The following is a 17,583-nucleotide window of genomic DNA, read 5'->3' as shown; positions in this document are numbered from 1 at the left end:
CTCTCACTTTCATGCTCTCTGTCTGACATACACATTCACAGGTACACACACACTCTCTCACACACTCACACACACAAGTCAGTCCTATGAACAGTGTGTCTTCTTATGAACTGCTTATTGGGTTATCAGGCAGGGTGATAGACCTGAAAACACCAGGCTTACACAATATGATGTTATCCTTACTGTAGATAGTTCTCTTCTTATTAACTCCCCGCCTGTTGTTTCATGTTCCACTGGTGTGCTAGTCTCACTTGACCTACAGTAATAAGAGCGTGGGAGTGTTTTCTTCTTCAGAGGAATTCTGTCAACATGAAACGCCTTCACAGACATCTCTCTCTTTCTGACTCAGTTTTGCTGTTGAGAAAGAGAGCCAAATAATGCTGTCTGGGTCTGTGCGACTTATGGCTCTGGCATGGAGTTCAGTCGGACTTGATGTGTGCAGCCTACATGCCGAGCAGAGATTTGCTCCAGGCTGTTTTGTTGCACTTCTGAAAGTGAGATCTAGTTATATGTTTCTGTGACTTGTGGAAGTGTTTACGTGCGAATGTGTTGTAAAATAGTTGTGGGTTTGATTCAAACCATTATGTTGTTTTTATTGGAGCTACTGTTAATTTGACTGGGGACCAGTAGTCATTAAAGAACAAGCCTTCAAAACATTATGTTTAACCCTAGAAAACAATAACTTGACTTTCTGCCTATTCAGTGATGCTGTTATATTAATGTTGTCCTTTCTTTAATGTGCCAAAGTGATGCAGTTGATTTGATTGCTGTTCTCCGGCAATTCCTTGAAAACTCCAGTAAGATATAAACAGTGGCAATACAAGTGTGTGTTTGTCTAGGTGTCGTGATGTGAGATTATCTTTGTTGTCACTGCGAAGTCATTGCAGTGTTACAGTCCTGTCCACAGACGGTAATGCAGTTCGACAGGGTATACCAGTAAAGACACGGCCACTTGCCGGAATTATGTGAGTAATGTTGAGTAATATTTTGGATGGCAATCATTCAGACATACTGGTTCAGTAAATTTCCATATTCTTCCCTCCCTCCCACCGTCTGCCTTCCCCAGAGGGAGCAAGGTGTCTCCTTCCATACTGTATCTGTCTACTCTTTTGTATCAGTAGGGAAGCATTCCTCACAAGACTATTGAACCCATGTTTATTGGTTTCAGGTGTCAGTCACGTCGACACGTGAAACAGTATCAAGTTATCTGTGAGCTTGCATATGTTTTTGTCTTGTTAATATGATTCATCACAAAAGTCCTGAATAACTTTGTCAATGTTCTCTATCTGTGGACAAGTTCAGTTTTAGGCTATAGGCAGCATATTGTACCATGCATGTAGCAGTTAAATCCTGCATGGTGAAAGCAAAGGTTGCACTAACATATCAACAGTGGCCTCTGGATAATATTAAGCTCAAAATAGATCAAAACCTTTTCTCATTCCATTGCACCTATAAAAAGACATCTGCTTTTGGTTATGATATTGAAGTTTGGTTCAATTGTCTCACGTCTCACAGTTTGTTGCTAAATTTAGCTTTTTAGTAAAACCTGGGAGGGAGATGACAGATTCATGTCTCTGACCCAAAAGTTTTGGCCACACAATGTTCACCCCCCCCCCACATTTCCTTCATTCTTTCCTTCTTTTGTGGCTGCCCCCCGCCCCCCTCCCCTCTCTCCTTTCTTTTTTGAATGCAGTTTTGGACGATGGCCAGTTCACTTGAGGCAGGAAGACTTGAATGAAATGAAATATGACTGGTGAACGTGCTGAGTTCAAGTACAAATACACATCTGGGCATACACTTATGCCAAATAAACTTAGTGCCCTTTTTATCATGTTGGCGTTACCACAAACAGTAAATGACGTTTCAATTGTTCAAGGACTTATTCAGTGAGTATCTGTTTAAAACATACTTCCTCAGGTAATCCATTGTGGTATGAACTGGGCATGCCATCCTAAGTCATGTATACTACTTGTCCTTTGGAATTTCTGCTAGTTATGATGATTCATCAACATGTTGTGTGTGTTACTGTGACTTAGTGTGTTTCATTGGACAAGTCTAGACTGCTCTTTTCAAAGTTGTGCCCAAGACCAGCATGGGGGGCACTGGATCTAGATTGAGAAGAAATTACAAAAAAGAATGAAAATAAAAAGAGGACAGGAACTGAAAAGAGTGAAGATCACAGGTTTCCTGTTTAGGGTGATTTCTCATCCCATATCAGAAATAATCCATGTCACACTTGACCCCCTTAAGCTGGGGATACACTAGACAACTATTGTCCCAATTTTAGCCAGGATTTACAATCGGCCCGAGTCTGTCCTGGTCTGCACTAGTCTGCAGATTTTGGGGCAGTCGGCGTGGCCACTTGGCACAGAAAATCAAGTGTATGAGGGGTACAGACTCTAATCGACAAGTGTGTGAGGGGAACAGACTCTAATCTCTTGCCTCCCGACGTGAGTCGGAGCCACTACGATTATATCAAACGTTTGATTTTTACAAGCGGAATCTGGACGCAGTCGGGTAGTGTATACTCGTCAACAACTCAAATGCGAATGGATCCCGTCAATAGCCAATGAAAAACTATGAAGCTATGCCATAATGAGCCAATACGGTGTTTAGCCCACACCAAGGAGCAATCAACTAGTTAATTCTTCATATAATAAATTTACAGATAGGCCTACCAATCTTTCTGGTACCAAGGCACACAGGAAAAAAATACAGGGAAGACTCAATTATTGATTACACAAAACCTTGGCTGCCAGATGCCGATTTTAGACCAGAAAGTCAGGTTTTATAATTATTATTTATTAGCCTACATGTCAGGTTGGTAGTCCTGACCGGACAATGTAAATGCGCAGTCCGGTTTTGCAACATAATCATCTGGCACCGTAGCCAAGATCGCCTACAAACGTTCTCAGCTCCCACTTCATAGCTTTGGCTCCATTATGTAGCAACAGGTATTTGATTCACATTTGCTGCTCACCTCCAGCTCCCCTGCAGTCTGTGCAGTCCATACTGCCTTCCACAATTTTATGTAAATGCGTTTTGGGTCTGTGTATTTTTTGGTCATTCTATTTTCCTCCCTCTCTGCTTCTCTCTCTCCGCTTTCCAGGCCTTGATGGTGCTGAAAGACGCAAGCTCTATATTCAGGTTGCAATCCCAATTGGGCTTTTTTAATTTTTGTTATTTTATTTTCTGTTTTACAAAGGAGAAAGGGAAAATCAAGTCCTTTGTAAATGTTGTATCTGCCCTTTCTCACCAGGAAAACGGACAATGCCTTGTATATTTCCGTTTTCCATTTTTGGATTTTGAAATGAAAATGAAATCATCATTCATTTTTCATTTTTTATTTTCTGGAAAAGAAAATGGAATGGCCAAAAAATACACAGACTGTTTTGCCCTCTGTTTCTTCCTTTATTCCATGCAGATGGTGGCGCAACAACAGCAAGCTCTAGTACACTACCCATAAAAATGTATAATGTGAATTTATATCTATGCTGTATCCCCGTGTTTGCTTTGCTACCGGCATCTCGTAGCGTACCGCGAGAGCTCGTGTTTTCATGTGAGTTTGGTGCGTTCAGTTTGGTTCAGTTGCAGTGACAAGTAGTGTAGAGTAGTGTGTGATCCCTCATCTGGCGTAGTCGTTAAGTGTGTGATCCCCAGTTCAGTTGTCATAAAAAAAATCTGCAGAAACCAGTCGGTTAGTGTATGTGCCCACTCTTTTCATAATCTGTTAGGATTTTAAAAGTTGTGTGGCGTATCCCCAGCCTTAGGCAAGTTCAAATCCACAACCTTAACACATACTACACAACAAGCTTCATTCCTGACATTGTTACCCTTCCACAAATTGATTTGTCATTGTCTCTCTCTCTGTCTCTCTCTCTCACTCTCTGTCTGTCTGTCTCTTTCTGTCTCTGTCTCTGTCTGTCTCTCTCTCTCTCTCTCTCTCTCTCTCTCTCTCTCTCTCTCTCTCTCTCTCCCCTTTCTGTCTCCTCTCTCTGTAGTGGATGTGATAGTCTCCGATCAGGTTTTGTCACCCATCAGTGGGGAGCAGCCGATGGACCTGAGTGTCACCCAGAGGTTTGTGCGTCCAGGCCTAGACTCGGCCATGCTGACCCCCCACCATCCTTTCTACCTGGGGCCCTTTTCCTCCCAGACTTGCTCCCAGTTTTCCCAGCAGCATTTACAGGTGAGGACAAACTTAAGTTTGAGGAGGAAACATTCTTGTCATAAAGTTAGCAACCGTTGCAGGTTGAGGTACGGGAAGCTTCAGCAACACCAAGCATTAGCAGCAGCGGTGTGAATGTGCAGGAATGAGTGTGAGGTTGGTCATGTTAAATAAACCACCTATTGTCAGTTTCTGATTATGATTAGTGTGCATAATATTCACAGTTACAACAGTAGTAATAGTAACGATATGCAAAATGAGATGCCATTCCAGCTTGACCAGAGCAGTAGATCCCATCATTTTGCATCCTGCATTTTATGTGTGTAACAATTTAGACCTAGGCCTATCATCCAATAATTATCTTCCAAATGGAAAGCCTGTATGCAGTCATGAATAAATCACTTAAAGGTCCAGTGCAATGACAATTGTATTTCTCCATTTCATGGCATAATTTAACAAAGGACCTGTTAATGTAAAGTTACTCAAGTTATTATAAGTTTAAGCGTTAATTTGACTGACGCCCTTTGAAAAACTCTCCCTCTGGTTGTCAATTTAGAATTCCAATCTACCTCCTGGTGCAAATGATGGTTTTAATGAATGCTCTGATTGGTCAACAGTATGCATAGTCAATGAAGTCAATCCCATAGTCTGTCAGACAGTAGCCAGCAAGCTACTTGCCAAACTGGCCAAAATCTCTGTGCCTACATTGTTGATGGGTGCTTGAGTTCCAACACTGGATATTTGTTATCCAAAGACAGAAATATCGTCCTGCAGATGATGGCACAAAAGAAAATATTACAAAAAATTAGAAAAATTAGTGTTAGAAATCAACATTAGACTTTTCCTGACTGAGTTGAAATAATTGCACTGGATCTTTAAGAACTGACTGTCACAACTATATTAAAAGGTTGATGGTTGGTTGGCACATGGCCTTCATCATTAGACTCCTACAGGAATGTGATCAAATTCATTTGAGACAGAGAAGGCGTTAATAAAGCCCTCATTTATGCTTGTGTGTGGCGCCAAACTTGCTAGTACGGTGTACAGCACATCATTTGGAATGATGGCAGAGGTGAATTTGACACAGCATTTGTACACAGTGCATTTGGACACCTGAATCTGTATCATGAGTCTGTGCCATCCCTAACTTGCTCTGTCACTATCGAGCTTACACGCTAGACCGGGTGCCTTTCAGCAGGAGAGCAGCAGCAATAGCAATTTCAGAAATACCTTCCAGTTAGGGGAGCTAGCATGGATGTGTATGCTCATGGAATTCCCTTCTCCTCCCACATCAGGCAGCAAATCTGGATAAGTAGTTACTTACTGCCATCGTGAGTAAATCCTCTTTTATTTGGATGGTACATACTGCAAGGCAGATAGTAAGAAACCAAAAGAGCAAGCCTGTTATTTTTACCACATTGAGTGTTTACTAGCAACAGGCAGATGCTTCAGCAACACCTAGCTTAAGCGGTATCCATGTGAATGTGCAGCAGGAATGAGTGTAAAGCAGGACAGGTTAATCAGCCTTATTGTGAGCTTTTATTCTGACTGGTGCTTGTCATGGATCAGCTGATAGGTGCTGTGCTCCCAATGGAGTGGTAGCTTGCTTAAGTGTGAACATGAACTCTTATTTAATCCAAGTTGTCTATGTATGGTCTGATGCAAAGCTTCAGGCCATATTCAATTATATAGAGTTATTTGTTTCTTTGTCAGAGACTGTGGCAGTGTTGATAAGCTTTGCTCCTCCCTTTTTGTCCAAGCCTCACATGTGCACAACCCATGCAGACTGGACTGTTCAATTGCTATATCTCTACTATGTTTTCCTTTTCAGTATAACATTGAACAAAGGCAAAGAGAGATGGAACAAGAGAATAGAGAGGAGCTGCGACAGCTGATGCACAAGAGTAAGAATGAACAAAGTGAGTATCGTGTGTATTTCTCCATAATGTAATGTGGTGGTTTTGTAGTTTGTTTTTTTTAGGAAGACCACTGGGTTGTTTATATGCTCTTCGCATGAGTCATAGCGCACCATATGTTTGAATGAAAACAAAGGGGATTTCCAACTGTACTGTGGTGCATTCTCGGATTCCAAGGAAATCCGTATTCATACCAAACCTAAATCGGACAAAGAGTTTGTTTCAGGAAATACTTCACGCTATTTTCATTTTCACCATATAGAGGAAATGAGAAATACGCACAAGCAAGTGACATATATCTTGGATCCTGCTTCTGCAGTTTGTCTCGCGGTTGCTTATTTCTACTCTTGTGTTGGTAACATCTTTCTGATACCTAGTATACCTGCTATTCTTGTAAGAGAAAAACATCAGTGTGGAAATTTCACTTACAAACACTATGTATTAAAGTCACTCTTTTGTTCTTGATTGGGTGACTTTATTGACTGACAGGTGCTATAGCCAGTCCCATCGTAAAGCAGAAACTGCGGGAACGGTTGATTATGAAGCAGCAGGCCTCCCTTGACCACAACAGTACTACACAATTCAGGTGAGAGAGAGAGACAGAGACGTTCAGAGCAGAACTGAAAGATGAATGTTTTTTCTGCAGAAAATGTAGAGAGCAGACTGTAAGAGTTGCCAATACAGTACAGTTTCTGCAAAAGGTGTTTGACTTTCCTGAAGTTTTATTGTGTTGATGCTGCACAGCTGGTCTCTGAAAAGATTCAGGAGAAAATAATAATACTGTGCCCCACTGTGCCTTTAATAGTTTATAGAATCCATGTTGACCATCAGACAGGATGGATAAATTGAGCAAAGCTGTCTCTATTCCCATTGATCCATAAAATGGCCATTGTGTCTTCCTTTACTGATTATAATGTTTCAATGAAATAGGTTTATTGAATACTTTAACAGAGTAAATCTGGATCCCGACATGCCCCCAAAGTCTCAGCCTACACCCTCTGACCAGCGCAAGGACCTCGCCCTCCGTAGGACAGGTGAGAAACTATTGGCTGTTTGTGATGAGGTTCCCATTATAGAGGCTGTCTGTGTCGGTTATTGGTGATTTTCCATTTCATCTCAGTTCTACTGTGGGGTACTCTGTGTAATTTGAGTTACGCAGACTCATCTGACTGCATAACTCAATGGGATATCTTGTTCAGCATGATACTTTCCAGTATCTAAGCAAACCTTCATTAAGTTACTTATTCTGAACTAGAGAGAGAGAGGGAGAGAATGAATGTACTGAGGAGTGTACTTTCGGGCAAGACAGAGGAAAGTCATCAAGTACCAGGCCTGCAGGGCAAGAAAGAGACCTAAGAGTCATAAAAACAACAGTGAGAGCGAGACACAAAGGCCAAAGCAGTTACATAACATTAACTAAGGTATGTGTAAAATGAACTGCGTGAGAGTCCAGAGCAGGTCTCCCTCACTGTGTGAATGAGAGTAGGAGTGGTTTCTTTTTACTGTACGTCTCTTCAAGGACTGTGACCATTCAAAATGCCATTATTTATCTGCGTTGCCCTAGCAGCCCTAGGTGCCAACACACACACACACACCCTCCTGTGCTTTTTTTGGCTTGGAGACAACAGTAAGCTGTCTTTTATCTGTACTGAGCCAGCCACTGATTTATTGTTTTGTTTGGCCTCATTGTAGCCTGACCAAGGTAAACATGGAACTTTTTCATGCCATTGACTAGTTCTGATGTTGTGCCGCAGATTGCTTTAACAGGGTTTTGTTATGCAAAATAAACTGATTTTATCATTAGAGTTCATGCATGACTGGTTGGATTCTAGCTGATAGATATGTAATGTATAAGACAGCAGCCAGATTTTCTTAGGTCAATGTTGATCATCAAGTTCTGTGAGCTTGTGAACAATACAACCATTTCACTTTTACCAGACAAAGGGGGTATAATTATGTGTATGTGTATGTGTTTGCATGCTTGTGTGGTTGCATGCATGCGTGTCTGTGCACATGTATGTGTGTGTATGAATGTACTCATGCATTCATTTGTGTGTGTTTTTTTGTGTGTGTGTGTGTGTGTAGTCTCTGAGCCCACTCTGAAGTGGAGATTAAAGAAGTACATCAATACTAGGCGAAGCCCTCTGCAGCGCAAGACCAGTGCACCTCCCATCGTCAAGCACAGGACAGCAGAAACCCTGGGTAGAGTCCCTACGTTCAACACCGTCACACTCATGGCATTATGCTGCTGTCTTATTTACACTGCTATCTTACCAACTCAACTCAACTTTATGTTGCTTATGTTGCTGTCACCTTACAACACGAGATGCATTAATAGCAACACATGTCATTTTAACACATCTATGACACAATTTGGGTAATATTCCAACACATTCTGTGCATCTTCAGGGACGGCACAACCTGTGCTGTATGAACACATCTTTTCTGAGAGTGTTGTGTGTCATCAGTTGATTAGGTGTCTCTCCATTCTGTCACCCAGACTCCTCCCCCAGCAGCAGTAGCACCCCGGCGTCGGGGTGCAGCTCCCCCAACGACAGCCTCCTATCGGACAGCGGGGCACTCCCGCTGACGGCTGGACTGGCCCACGAGGTGAGTCATTCTTTTATATTAGCAATTTAGCAGATGCTCTCATCCCGAGCGACTTATAAAAAGTGAGGTTGGGGCTCACTTCATTGGGACACATGGAGACATGAATCCATGAATGCATCCATTCACCTCTATCCTCTTCTTCTATCTAACAAGAGCCCTCATGGGCTCTGTCTCTCCCATTATGGATTTATCCATAAAAAATATGTATTATAAACTTTCTGGTTGCTCGCTTTATAAAAATAAAAATAGCTTAGACCTTATGTAGAGGAATCCATGAACAATCTAAAATTTCGGTCTTGTAGAAATTCGAAAAGCGTTATTCCACTTATTTTATTTAAAGGTCTTCAAAAAAGGACATTCAGTCATTTGAATGTTAATTGGGTGTTTAATGCATCACAGTACAGTAGTGGTGCCCAATGTTTTAAACAGGGAGATTTGAGAAGGCCAGATGGCCCAATATTCACCATGGCCATGTTACTTGATCACTCCTCGTCTAATTAAAACATTAATATCAGTCCATTTTCCATGTACTTAACTGTCCTCAGTTGTGTCAGTAGGGATGTGGGTAGAGATGTTTTTTTCAACACAAGTCTTGTAAACTTACCACCTGTGTGATATCACATTTACTATCTGAAATTTTGATATACTATAAACCACATTCATCTTCTCAGTATAGGGCGCTATGGAGAGAACTGAAATTACCTCTATTAGGGCTGCAACTAAGGATTATTTTCATTAAAAATTAATCTCTCGATTATTTTTGTATCATTTAGTCTATAAAATGTCAAAATAATGACAAATGGCCACCACAAGTTACCAGAGCCCAAAGTGATGTCTTAAAATTGCTTACTTAGTCAGACCAGCAGACAAAAAACCCCAAAGTATTCAGTTTATAATGATATGAAAAAGAGAAAAGCAAGCAAATGTTTAGTATTTTCACTTGATAAATGACTAAAACGATTAATCGATTATCAACATTTTTATAAATTAATTTTCTGTCGATCAACTAATCGTTTAATCGACTAAAATTTCAGCACTAACCACTGTCATATTACATATTTCATGTTTTGATGTTTTTATGCTCACAAAGAATAATGGATTAAAGCGTTGTGCATGAAAGGGAGTCTGTATATTCTAGTAGGCTGGTGAAAGTCTGTTGGTCTAGAAGATTAATATTTCTGTCTAACTCAGGCACAGAGGCTGCTGCTGCAGGATGGCAGTTTGGCCCACTTTACCTTGCCCTCCAGCGTCTCTGCCATGCCCACCATCACAGCTGGGCTTCCTGCACAGGTTGGCAATGACTGAATCTACATTCAAGCAGCTGCACTTACATTTTCTAACAAATTACTTGCAAAAAGTGCAAATTAATAATCAATAACCATTTTCTAATATAAACAGTTAATTGTACAGATCTTTCCTAACTATCTCATTATGCTACGACTCTGAACTTCTTAAATAGGGCATGTAAACCTCTTATAGGAACAGTTTTCCACTTCCCCTTGATCTATGTGGTACTTTCATATCTTGTGAATGAGTCATATGCCCGTTGATCATTTTCACTCGACTGCCGACGTCTTTTACTTGCTTTTTGATGTGTCTACCTCTTCCTGTCCCTAGGCTGACAGAAATCCAGTTAACCAGCGAGTAACCAGAGGTCTTCCAGTGTCCCTGCCTCAGATCTACCTGCCTCTGGACAGCAGCAGTCCGGCCCTGGCCCAGCGCCTGCAGCCCGTCTTCATACTGGAACCACATACTGGACTGGTGCACACACAGCTACTTCCTGGTGAGATGTATATCTGGTGTTGTACAGTAGGAACAGGCAAACCTCCGCACATGCTGATAAGCACACATACAGAACACATGCATTCGGACGTGTGAGTGCACACACACACTTTTTACACTACAAGCTGGAGCTGTATTGTACTCCATGCTGTCCTCTATATTGTACTACAGCAATCCTTTTGTCTGCATATAAACAGAACAACAGTGCCCTCTACTGCCACTTGACAGTTGACTTGACAATCAAAATGTTGTTACCCTCTGACAATATAGAAATATACTGTAAATGCAAGCAACCGAGTGTAATAATATCATTTTTCAGTACTACATTAGAAATATATTTTCTAGTAAATTCTGATTTTCCATTTTAGCATTTTGATAGTAAAATCCAGCTATGGTATATTTGTTGTGCGTGATTAATTCTCTCTGCTCTTTTCTTTCTATTTCTGTCTCTCATATATGAATAATTGATTTAGATTGTTATAATGCCACTATTATCTCTGCATGTCCTCCCTTTGCCTCCCCTAATTCCTCTTTCCTGTTCCTAACTCCATCCCTATCTTCTGCTCCACTCCATCACTCTTTCTCTTCCCATCTCGCTTGCCTCCTCCCCATCTCACTCCCCTCTCTTCTGTCCCTATTTTTATCTCTCTTTCATATTTATCGCCCTTCCTTATTATGCCCGTTTCATTTCTCTCTCCTGCTCCCCTTGTGCCCGTTTCCCTCTGCCCCCTCGCCGTCTCTCCTCTCATCTTTTTTGTTGTTTAACCCTGTTTTTATTTCTCCTCCTCCCTCCAGTTCGTGGTCCCGTTCCCCTGCAGCAGCAACAGCCTCATCTCTCCTCCCCTGCCAGAGGGGAAGGCCTGGCCATCCTGTCTTCCCACAGACCCCTGGGGCGAACGCGCTCAGAGCCGCCACCATACAGCCATTCATCCCTGCCCTCCCACGCTGGCCAACACCCACCCACCCAGCACCAGCTGTTCCAGCAACGCCACAACAGCCTGCTGCTGGAGAGGCTGAAGCAGAACACACACCTGGGCAAGGTGAGAAGAGGCAGGCGTGGGCACACAAAACGACACAAGCATGTGCAGTCACATGCAGATACACTATTTATTAGCAATATTGACACTTGTTTCTAGAAAGTGAAACTGCAACTGAAACGGTGAAATTATCACAGTGAAAAATTCTGGAATGAACAGGTCCTGAAGAATCTACACACTGCTGAATATCAGGAAAGATTCCTATTGACAAAGGCATTAGAAAAAAAAATCACATTTATATCGTTGTTACTGGGGAAGATGTAATTGAAAAGTTTGAGTAGCACTTCTGCACTATGCACCACATATATTTTGAACACCTATAATGAAACATAAATGAAAACATATTTTTTCTATGCTTTTGTGAAAAGCATTCTTTCCTAATATTCAGCAGTGTGCGTATTCTTCAAAAGCTCACTTCACTTTTTAAAAAAAAAATATATATATTAAAACTGAAGACTTATTAAGACTTTTTTTAAAGGCAAAAATGCCCAAAAAGTAATAGAAAAAAAAAACTCATATCTGGTGCATATCTGTAACCTTCTACCCTATGTCAGCTGATGAACAAGTCCAGTGAGAAGCCCCGTCTGACACAGATCCCATCGGAGGACATGGACCTGGAGGAGATCGGATCAGGATCGGGGTCGGGGCCAGGGTCCATGTGCGGCTCGGAGCCGGGCTCAGGGTGCGACGACAGCTTCCACAGGAGACAGAGCGCCGCCAGCACAGACTCAGTTTACGACACAGAGTCCACTACCTCCTCACGGGAGAGCTTGGTTGAATACTCACACTCACTCAATCAGGTACTAATATAAACACACACTCACATCTACGCACACACACACACACACACACACAAACTCTCCAAGTTATGTCTAAGGTAGATTTTGAACATTGTTTAGGAAAGACAGTGCGGTATCAATTGTTTCTCTTTTGAAGATGTTCAGCATTGCTTTGTGTGTGTGTGTGTGTGTGTGTGTGTGTGTGTGGACACATTGTTGTGACAATAACTCAAGAACAATTATGATATAAACTCCATACTGACACCACAGGTTCCCCCTATAGAGCGGATGCTCTGATTCGATCTTGGAGCACCTTGCTGCATAAATTTGCATAGTAATTAGGAAAAACTGATTTTCTTGACACTAATATAACTTCTTAATGCTTTAAGACACATATTTCATATTAATACTGCCCATGTGTTATGTAAAGACAATTTTGTTGACATAGTATGGCCTCATTAGCATAATGTTATCATGGTTATTATGGTGCGACATTAGGCAGCTCACGTGCCCCTTGTAGCCTCCTCTGAGTCTCTTATTCATGTAATACTAGACTAATACCTGTCTATCCAATGCTACTGTATATGAATTCACTTGTAGGTTTAAACTATATGTTCTTGCCATCAGGGGGCGACATAGCTCTATTTACACAAGCTGATAAGTCCAGAGTGGGCGTTATCGTAGCATTATGCTTGGGAATGTTGAAGTTGCTTTATCAGTTGCTTGCTCTAGACAAGCAGTATCAAATTGACCAAATAATGAGTGGCTTCAATGTACTGTACAGGGGCAGTGGAGATATGAGTGTTTGGAAAATGTATTACATTTAGTCTGGCCCATATACTGCTGATTTTAAATGGTCCTTCATTCCCTGTTCGCTCCCTCAGACACTGCGCTGGGAACCGCAGAGGCAGGTGATCCATAGACTAGGCACCCTGCTGGACCCCCTGGGTGTGCCTGTCCACCGGCCTCTGTCCCGGGCCCAGTCCTCCCCAGCCTCCACCTCCCTGCCCAGCCCTGCTGCAGAGACACCTGCCAAACTACGCTTCACCACTGGTGAGTTACATAGAAAGTTATTTGAATAGTAAATGTAAAAATCAGTACTTCAGATTGTAGAATGTAAAATAGATACACTCACTCAGTTTGTGGTGTAGTTCTAAAAAACTATACATTTTATTTCAAGTAATGTCAGATTTTATCATTAAATATTCAATCACAAAAAATGTATGAGTTAAGGTGATATTCTGCTTTGTGTGTGTGTGTGTGTGTGTGTGTGTGTGTGTGTGTGCGCGCGTCTAGGTCTGGTTTACGACACTCAGATGCAGAAGCACCAGTGTACCTGTGGGGACAACAGCCGCCACCCCGAGCATGCTGGGAGGATCCAGAGCATCTGGTCCAGACTGCATGAACGAGGCCTCAGGACCCAGTGTGAGGTATGACACACACACACACACACACACACAAATGACCACACAGAGAATTACACCTGTGAACATTGGCAGATGCATATCCTTAGAGTCAATACTGTGTGTGTGTGTGTGTGTGTGTGTGTGTGTGTGTGTGTGTGTGTGTGTGTAGCGTATCCGCAGTAGGAAGGCCACTCTTGAGGAGCTGCAGTCAGTCCATTCAGAGAAACATGTGCTTCTGTACGGCACCAACCCGCTCAACCGCCTCAAATTGGACAACCGCAAGCTGGCTGGTGAGACATACACACACATTTCCTCTCTCTTGTACACACACATAATGCATACACACACAAAAACATGCAGTACGTAATAATGATAATATATATAATAATCACAGTAATGACATCAGCGACAATTGAAGGTCACATATTGTTTCTTGTAGGAATCTTATCTCAACGGATGTTTGTGATGCTACCATGTGGAGGAGTTGGGGTGAGCACACACACACACAAACACTCATACACACGCACACACACACACACACACACACACACACACACGCATGACAGACCCTTGTACAACACAAGGAAAAGTCATGTGGGAATCTTTCCACTTATCTAATCACATTACCGAACAGCAAACATTACATGGCTGATTATGCCTCATTACGCAATTAAGCTAATAGGACGACAAATTACTGATGCTGTTGTTATTGGCTAAGATTATCTTGAAAGCCAATCAGAAACTAAAGGCTATACAAAGGTGAGAGATGGGAGTAAGAGGGGGGAACAAGGGGAGAGAGCATATTCACAAGGAGATTGCAGCTTGGAGGGGTGCCTGGGGAGCTGTGGCTGACTGAGAAGGAATTTATTTAGAGAGAATGGGTGTGGGGAAAGAGGGAATGTGGGCACAGAAGACGAAGATGCAACAAGAAAGAGGAGAAAGGTAGGAGAGCAGAATGGAGGAAATGAAACAAAGGAGGAGGGAAGTATTGACACTGGAGAGGACAATGAGAGAAGGAATAAGAGGAGAAGAGAGGACAAAAGACTTTTGTATGGCTTTGATAAGGAGAAGGACGGATAATGAGACCCCTGAGAAAAGGCTGAAGCATGATGAGAGGGGAAAAGACAGAGGAGAGAGATGAGAGGAGGAGGAAGAAGACGAAGAGATGGGGAAAGGGAGGGCAGAGGAGAGTAGGTAGAGGAAGAGGAAGGGGGCGGGGTGTCTGTTGATAAGACGACTGATCTGCCTGGATTTCCGGCCTTTGGCTGCTCTGGTGAAGTGGGCTGATTGGAACAAGATGGCAGAGTCGGTGATAAAAGAAATTCCTCTGATTTCATTGTTCCGCCACGCCAAACCACCAGAAATGTGAGTTTTGAAACATGGAATAACAGAAACGCAAGGCAGGGTTTATTCTAAGAATGGATGGGATGGAGAGATAAAGGATGTAAAAAGGTTTGTCAGCAATTGTCATCAATTGTCATCATCAAGTATACTGTGGCTCAGGATAAGAATATTGTTCTACATGATATTTTGCAAATAAATGTAGTTTAAAGTTGAATTGAATGAATGTGAAGACTAAATGTGCATTCATGTGCTGGTGGGTCAGCAGCTAAACAGCATTGCATTTGTGTGCTATTTTGTCACAAAATCAAACCCGGAAGACATACAATAAACAAACATGGACCTCTTGCAGCTTAACAAGCTAATTTGACGAACTTCATTCAAACAAATGTTGTAGAGCAACATGTGTTTTCTTACTGTTGACTGACATAACACTTGAATTCTTGGCCTTGTTGAGAAGGTTAAAGGTCATTGCATCATAACTCGGAAACTCTGGTAGCAAAATTTTCTCTGAGTTTCCAACATAATCAATTCAAATGAGGTAAACCTGCTGAGTGGAGGCTTTCCAGTTCAAAAGCTGCAAACTGGCCTGACTGGAAGGATTTCAGTCATTCTTTAGTGAGGGAGCCAGTCAGGGCGCAGTTAGTCTGAAACTGACTAAAAAAGGATGGATTTTTGAAAATGCAATAACTTTAAATGTAACCACTCAAACCAAATCTAATTTTAACAATATCTTATCATATCATCATATCTTATCATCTTATATCTATAATTAAATGTCTTTGATCATATGTGTATAAAAATAGAGGACAATTTGAAGTCCTATAATATAGGACCTTTAAAATCATCACTACAGTGGTGATTATTGGTAAATTTGACTTAAGTCATAGTAGCAGTGCTACACTGCAAATATCTTATTTCTGAGCACTCACTATCACCTCTGTCACCTCTCCCTCTGACTTTCATAACGTTGACATGAACATTTTAACCAGTCAGCTATGATCCTCGCCTGATCGTTGTCTCATCATTGTGTTACTGATAGGTTGACAACGATACAATCTGGAATGAGGCTCACACATCGACAGCATCCAGGATGGCTGCAGGCTGCGTTACAGACCTGGCGCTTAAGGTGGCACAAGGAGAGCTGAAGGTGCGTCTCTGTTCTCAACTATCTTATCAACTCTGTTATGTGCGCTCTCAGGAAAGTCAGAGCCGCAGTTTAACAGGTTGCGAGGTAAACACCATAATGTGTGCTTTAGCAGCTCCACTGGGTATTTCAGCCATTGGTTTGTAATAATAAAATACTCATCTACAACAGCATATCCAGGTGTAAGCTTTAAGACGTGAACCTTTTTTAGATTATAATGTTTGGCCACTCTTTTGTGAAAGCAGCAAGGTGTTAGATTTTTGTTCTTCTCTTCCAGAATGGCTTTGCAGTGGTGAGGCCCCCTGGACACCATGCAACCCGCTCCTCCCCTCTGTAAGTACAGCAGCATGTACACACACAACCACACACACACACACACACACACACATACCAAGAGCCAGGAGGTCTCTGCAAAAAGTTTCAAAGGTTTTTTTTTTTATAGATCAAATACACATTCTGAGAGAGAAAGAGAGAGAGAGAAAGTCTGCGTCTCTCTGTCTTAATGTGTGTGTGTCTGTGTTTGTGTGATGTGTGCTACCTGCCTAATGCCTGAGGCAAACTACCTCCTCTGCTCAGTTTCTTTCAAGCTTTCAAGGCACAGGGCAAAGCACCTCAAAAAAGTTTGTGTGTGGGTGTGTTTTTGTGTGTGCGTGCATACTTGTGTGCGTGGATGTGTGTCAGTCTTTGATAGGAGGCATTAGCCAACTAACCACATTCAGCTGGGACTGTGTGTGCGCTCAGCAGTGCTTGTCACTGGTTATTTATGGGATGATAATGACTTTTCTTGATGAGGGGAGTTTGGACAGCATATATGATATACCGTCCACACACTCGCAGTTTTACGACCCGTGCTGACACTGCCACTTCCAACATTCCTCCATTGTTTTTCATACATCAACACTTTTTTTTTTATGCACCTTCACCATAGACAGCGAGTGTTGGGTGAAGTGCTGCGCCAAGTTATGAGTTCATTTCTCTGAAACCATCTCAAATATCCTGCCAGCAATTCACACTATTCTATTGTTTGGAATGTAGAGTGTATTTTATGATAAGGTTGGTTTGTTTTTTGTTTGTCACAAAATTTGTGGGTACTGCATTTCTCAGAAGTGCAGGATTTTTGACTCAGCATAATTTTCTGTTATGAAATGTCATTTTTGTTTGTCAGCAATGGAAAATGAAATACAGAACAGCTTCAGATGCAATAAATTCATCCTACTTTCTCATGTTTGTATGGCAGGAACCTGTAAGTCTTACACATTAGAGTCAGTACTGCGATTGTCATGACCTAGACTGAAGAGCCCATATAACTGAGTATTGGGGAAATGCCTTTGAGGTTCATACGGTCCATATGGTGCGTGTATGATATCACTGTGCCGAAGATGTCCTGATAAACAGATGTG

General features: G+C 41.9%; 1 protein-coding gene across 3 annotated transcripts in view; it reads left to right on the top strand.

Annotated features, from left to right (window-relative positions):
• LOC139907911 (histone deacetylase 7-like) overlaps positions 1 to 17,583 on the top strand; it is a 44,398-nt gene that overhangs the window by 14,931 nt on the left and 11,884 nt on the right. Inside the window, exons 2-17 of one of the 3 annotated variants that reach the window (XM_078283476.1) lie at positions 4,002 to 4,186; positions 5,997 to 6,084; positions 6,571 to 6,667; positions 7,033 to 7,115; positions 8,167 to 8,283; positions 8,582 to 8,691; positions 9,883 to 9,981; positions 10,309 to 10,474; positions 11,269 to 11,513; positions 12,065 to 12,310; positions 13,174 to 13,342; positions 13,586 to 13,719; positions 13,865 to 13,985; positions 14,135 to 14,184; positions 16,079 to 16,186; positions 16,461 to 16,516. In XM_078283476.1, the coding sequence (XP_078139602.1) occupies positions 4,002 to 4,186; positions 5,997 to 6,084; positions 6,571 to 6,667; positions 7,033 to 7,115; positions 8,167 to 8,283; positions 8,582 to 8,691; positions 9,883 to 9,981; positions 10,309 to 10,474; positions 11,269 to 11,513; positions 12,065 to 12,310; positions 13,174 to 13,342; positions 13,586 to 13,719; positions 13,865 to 13,985; positions 14,135 to 14,184; positions 16,079 to 16,186; positions 16,461 to 16,516 (2,074 nt within the window). Of the gene's footprint in view, positions 1 to 4,001; positions 4,187 to 5,457; positions 5,497 to 5,996; positions 6,085 to 6,570; positions 6,668 to 7,011; positions 7,116 to 8,166; positions 8,284 to 8,581; positions 8,692 to 9,882; positions 9,982 to 10,308; positions 10,475 to 11,268; positions 11,514 to 12,064; positions 12,311 to 13,173; positions 13,343 to 13,585; positions 13,720 to 13,864; positions 13,986 to 14,134; positions 14,185 to 16,078; positions 16,187 to 16,460; positions 16,517 to 17,583 lie in introns of those variants that run through there. The other 2 variants (XM_071894424.2, XM_078283477.1) reach the window with 2 other exon arrangements.

Source organism: Centroberyx gerrardi, chromosome 5 (assembly GCF_048128805.1).
Source record: "Centroberyx gerrardi isolate f3 chromosome 5, fCenGer3.hap1.cur.20231027, whole genome shotgun sequence".
Classification (NCBI taxonomy): Eukaryota; Metazoa; Chordata; class Actinopteri; order Beryciformes; family Berycidae; genus Centroberyx; species Centroberyx gerrardi.
The sequence above is the reverse complement of the archived record's forward strand: the minus strand, read 5'-3'. Positions and strand labels throughout refer to the sequence as shown.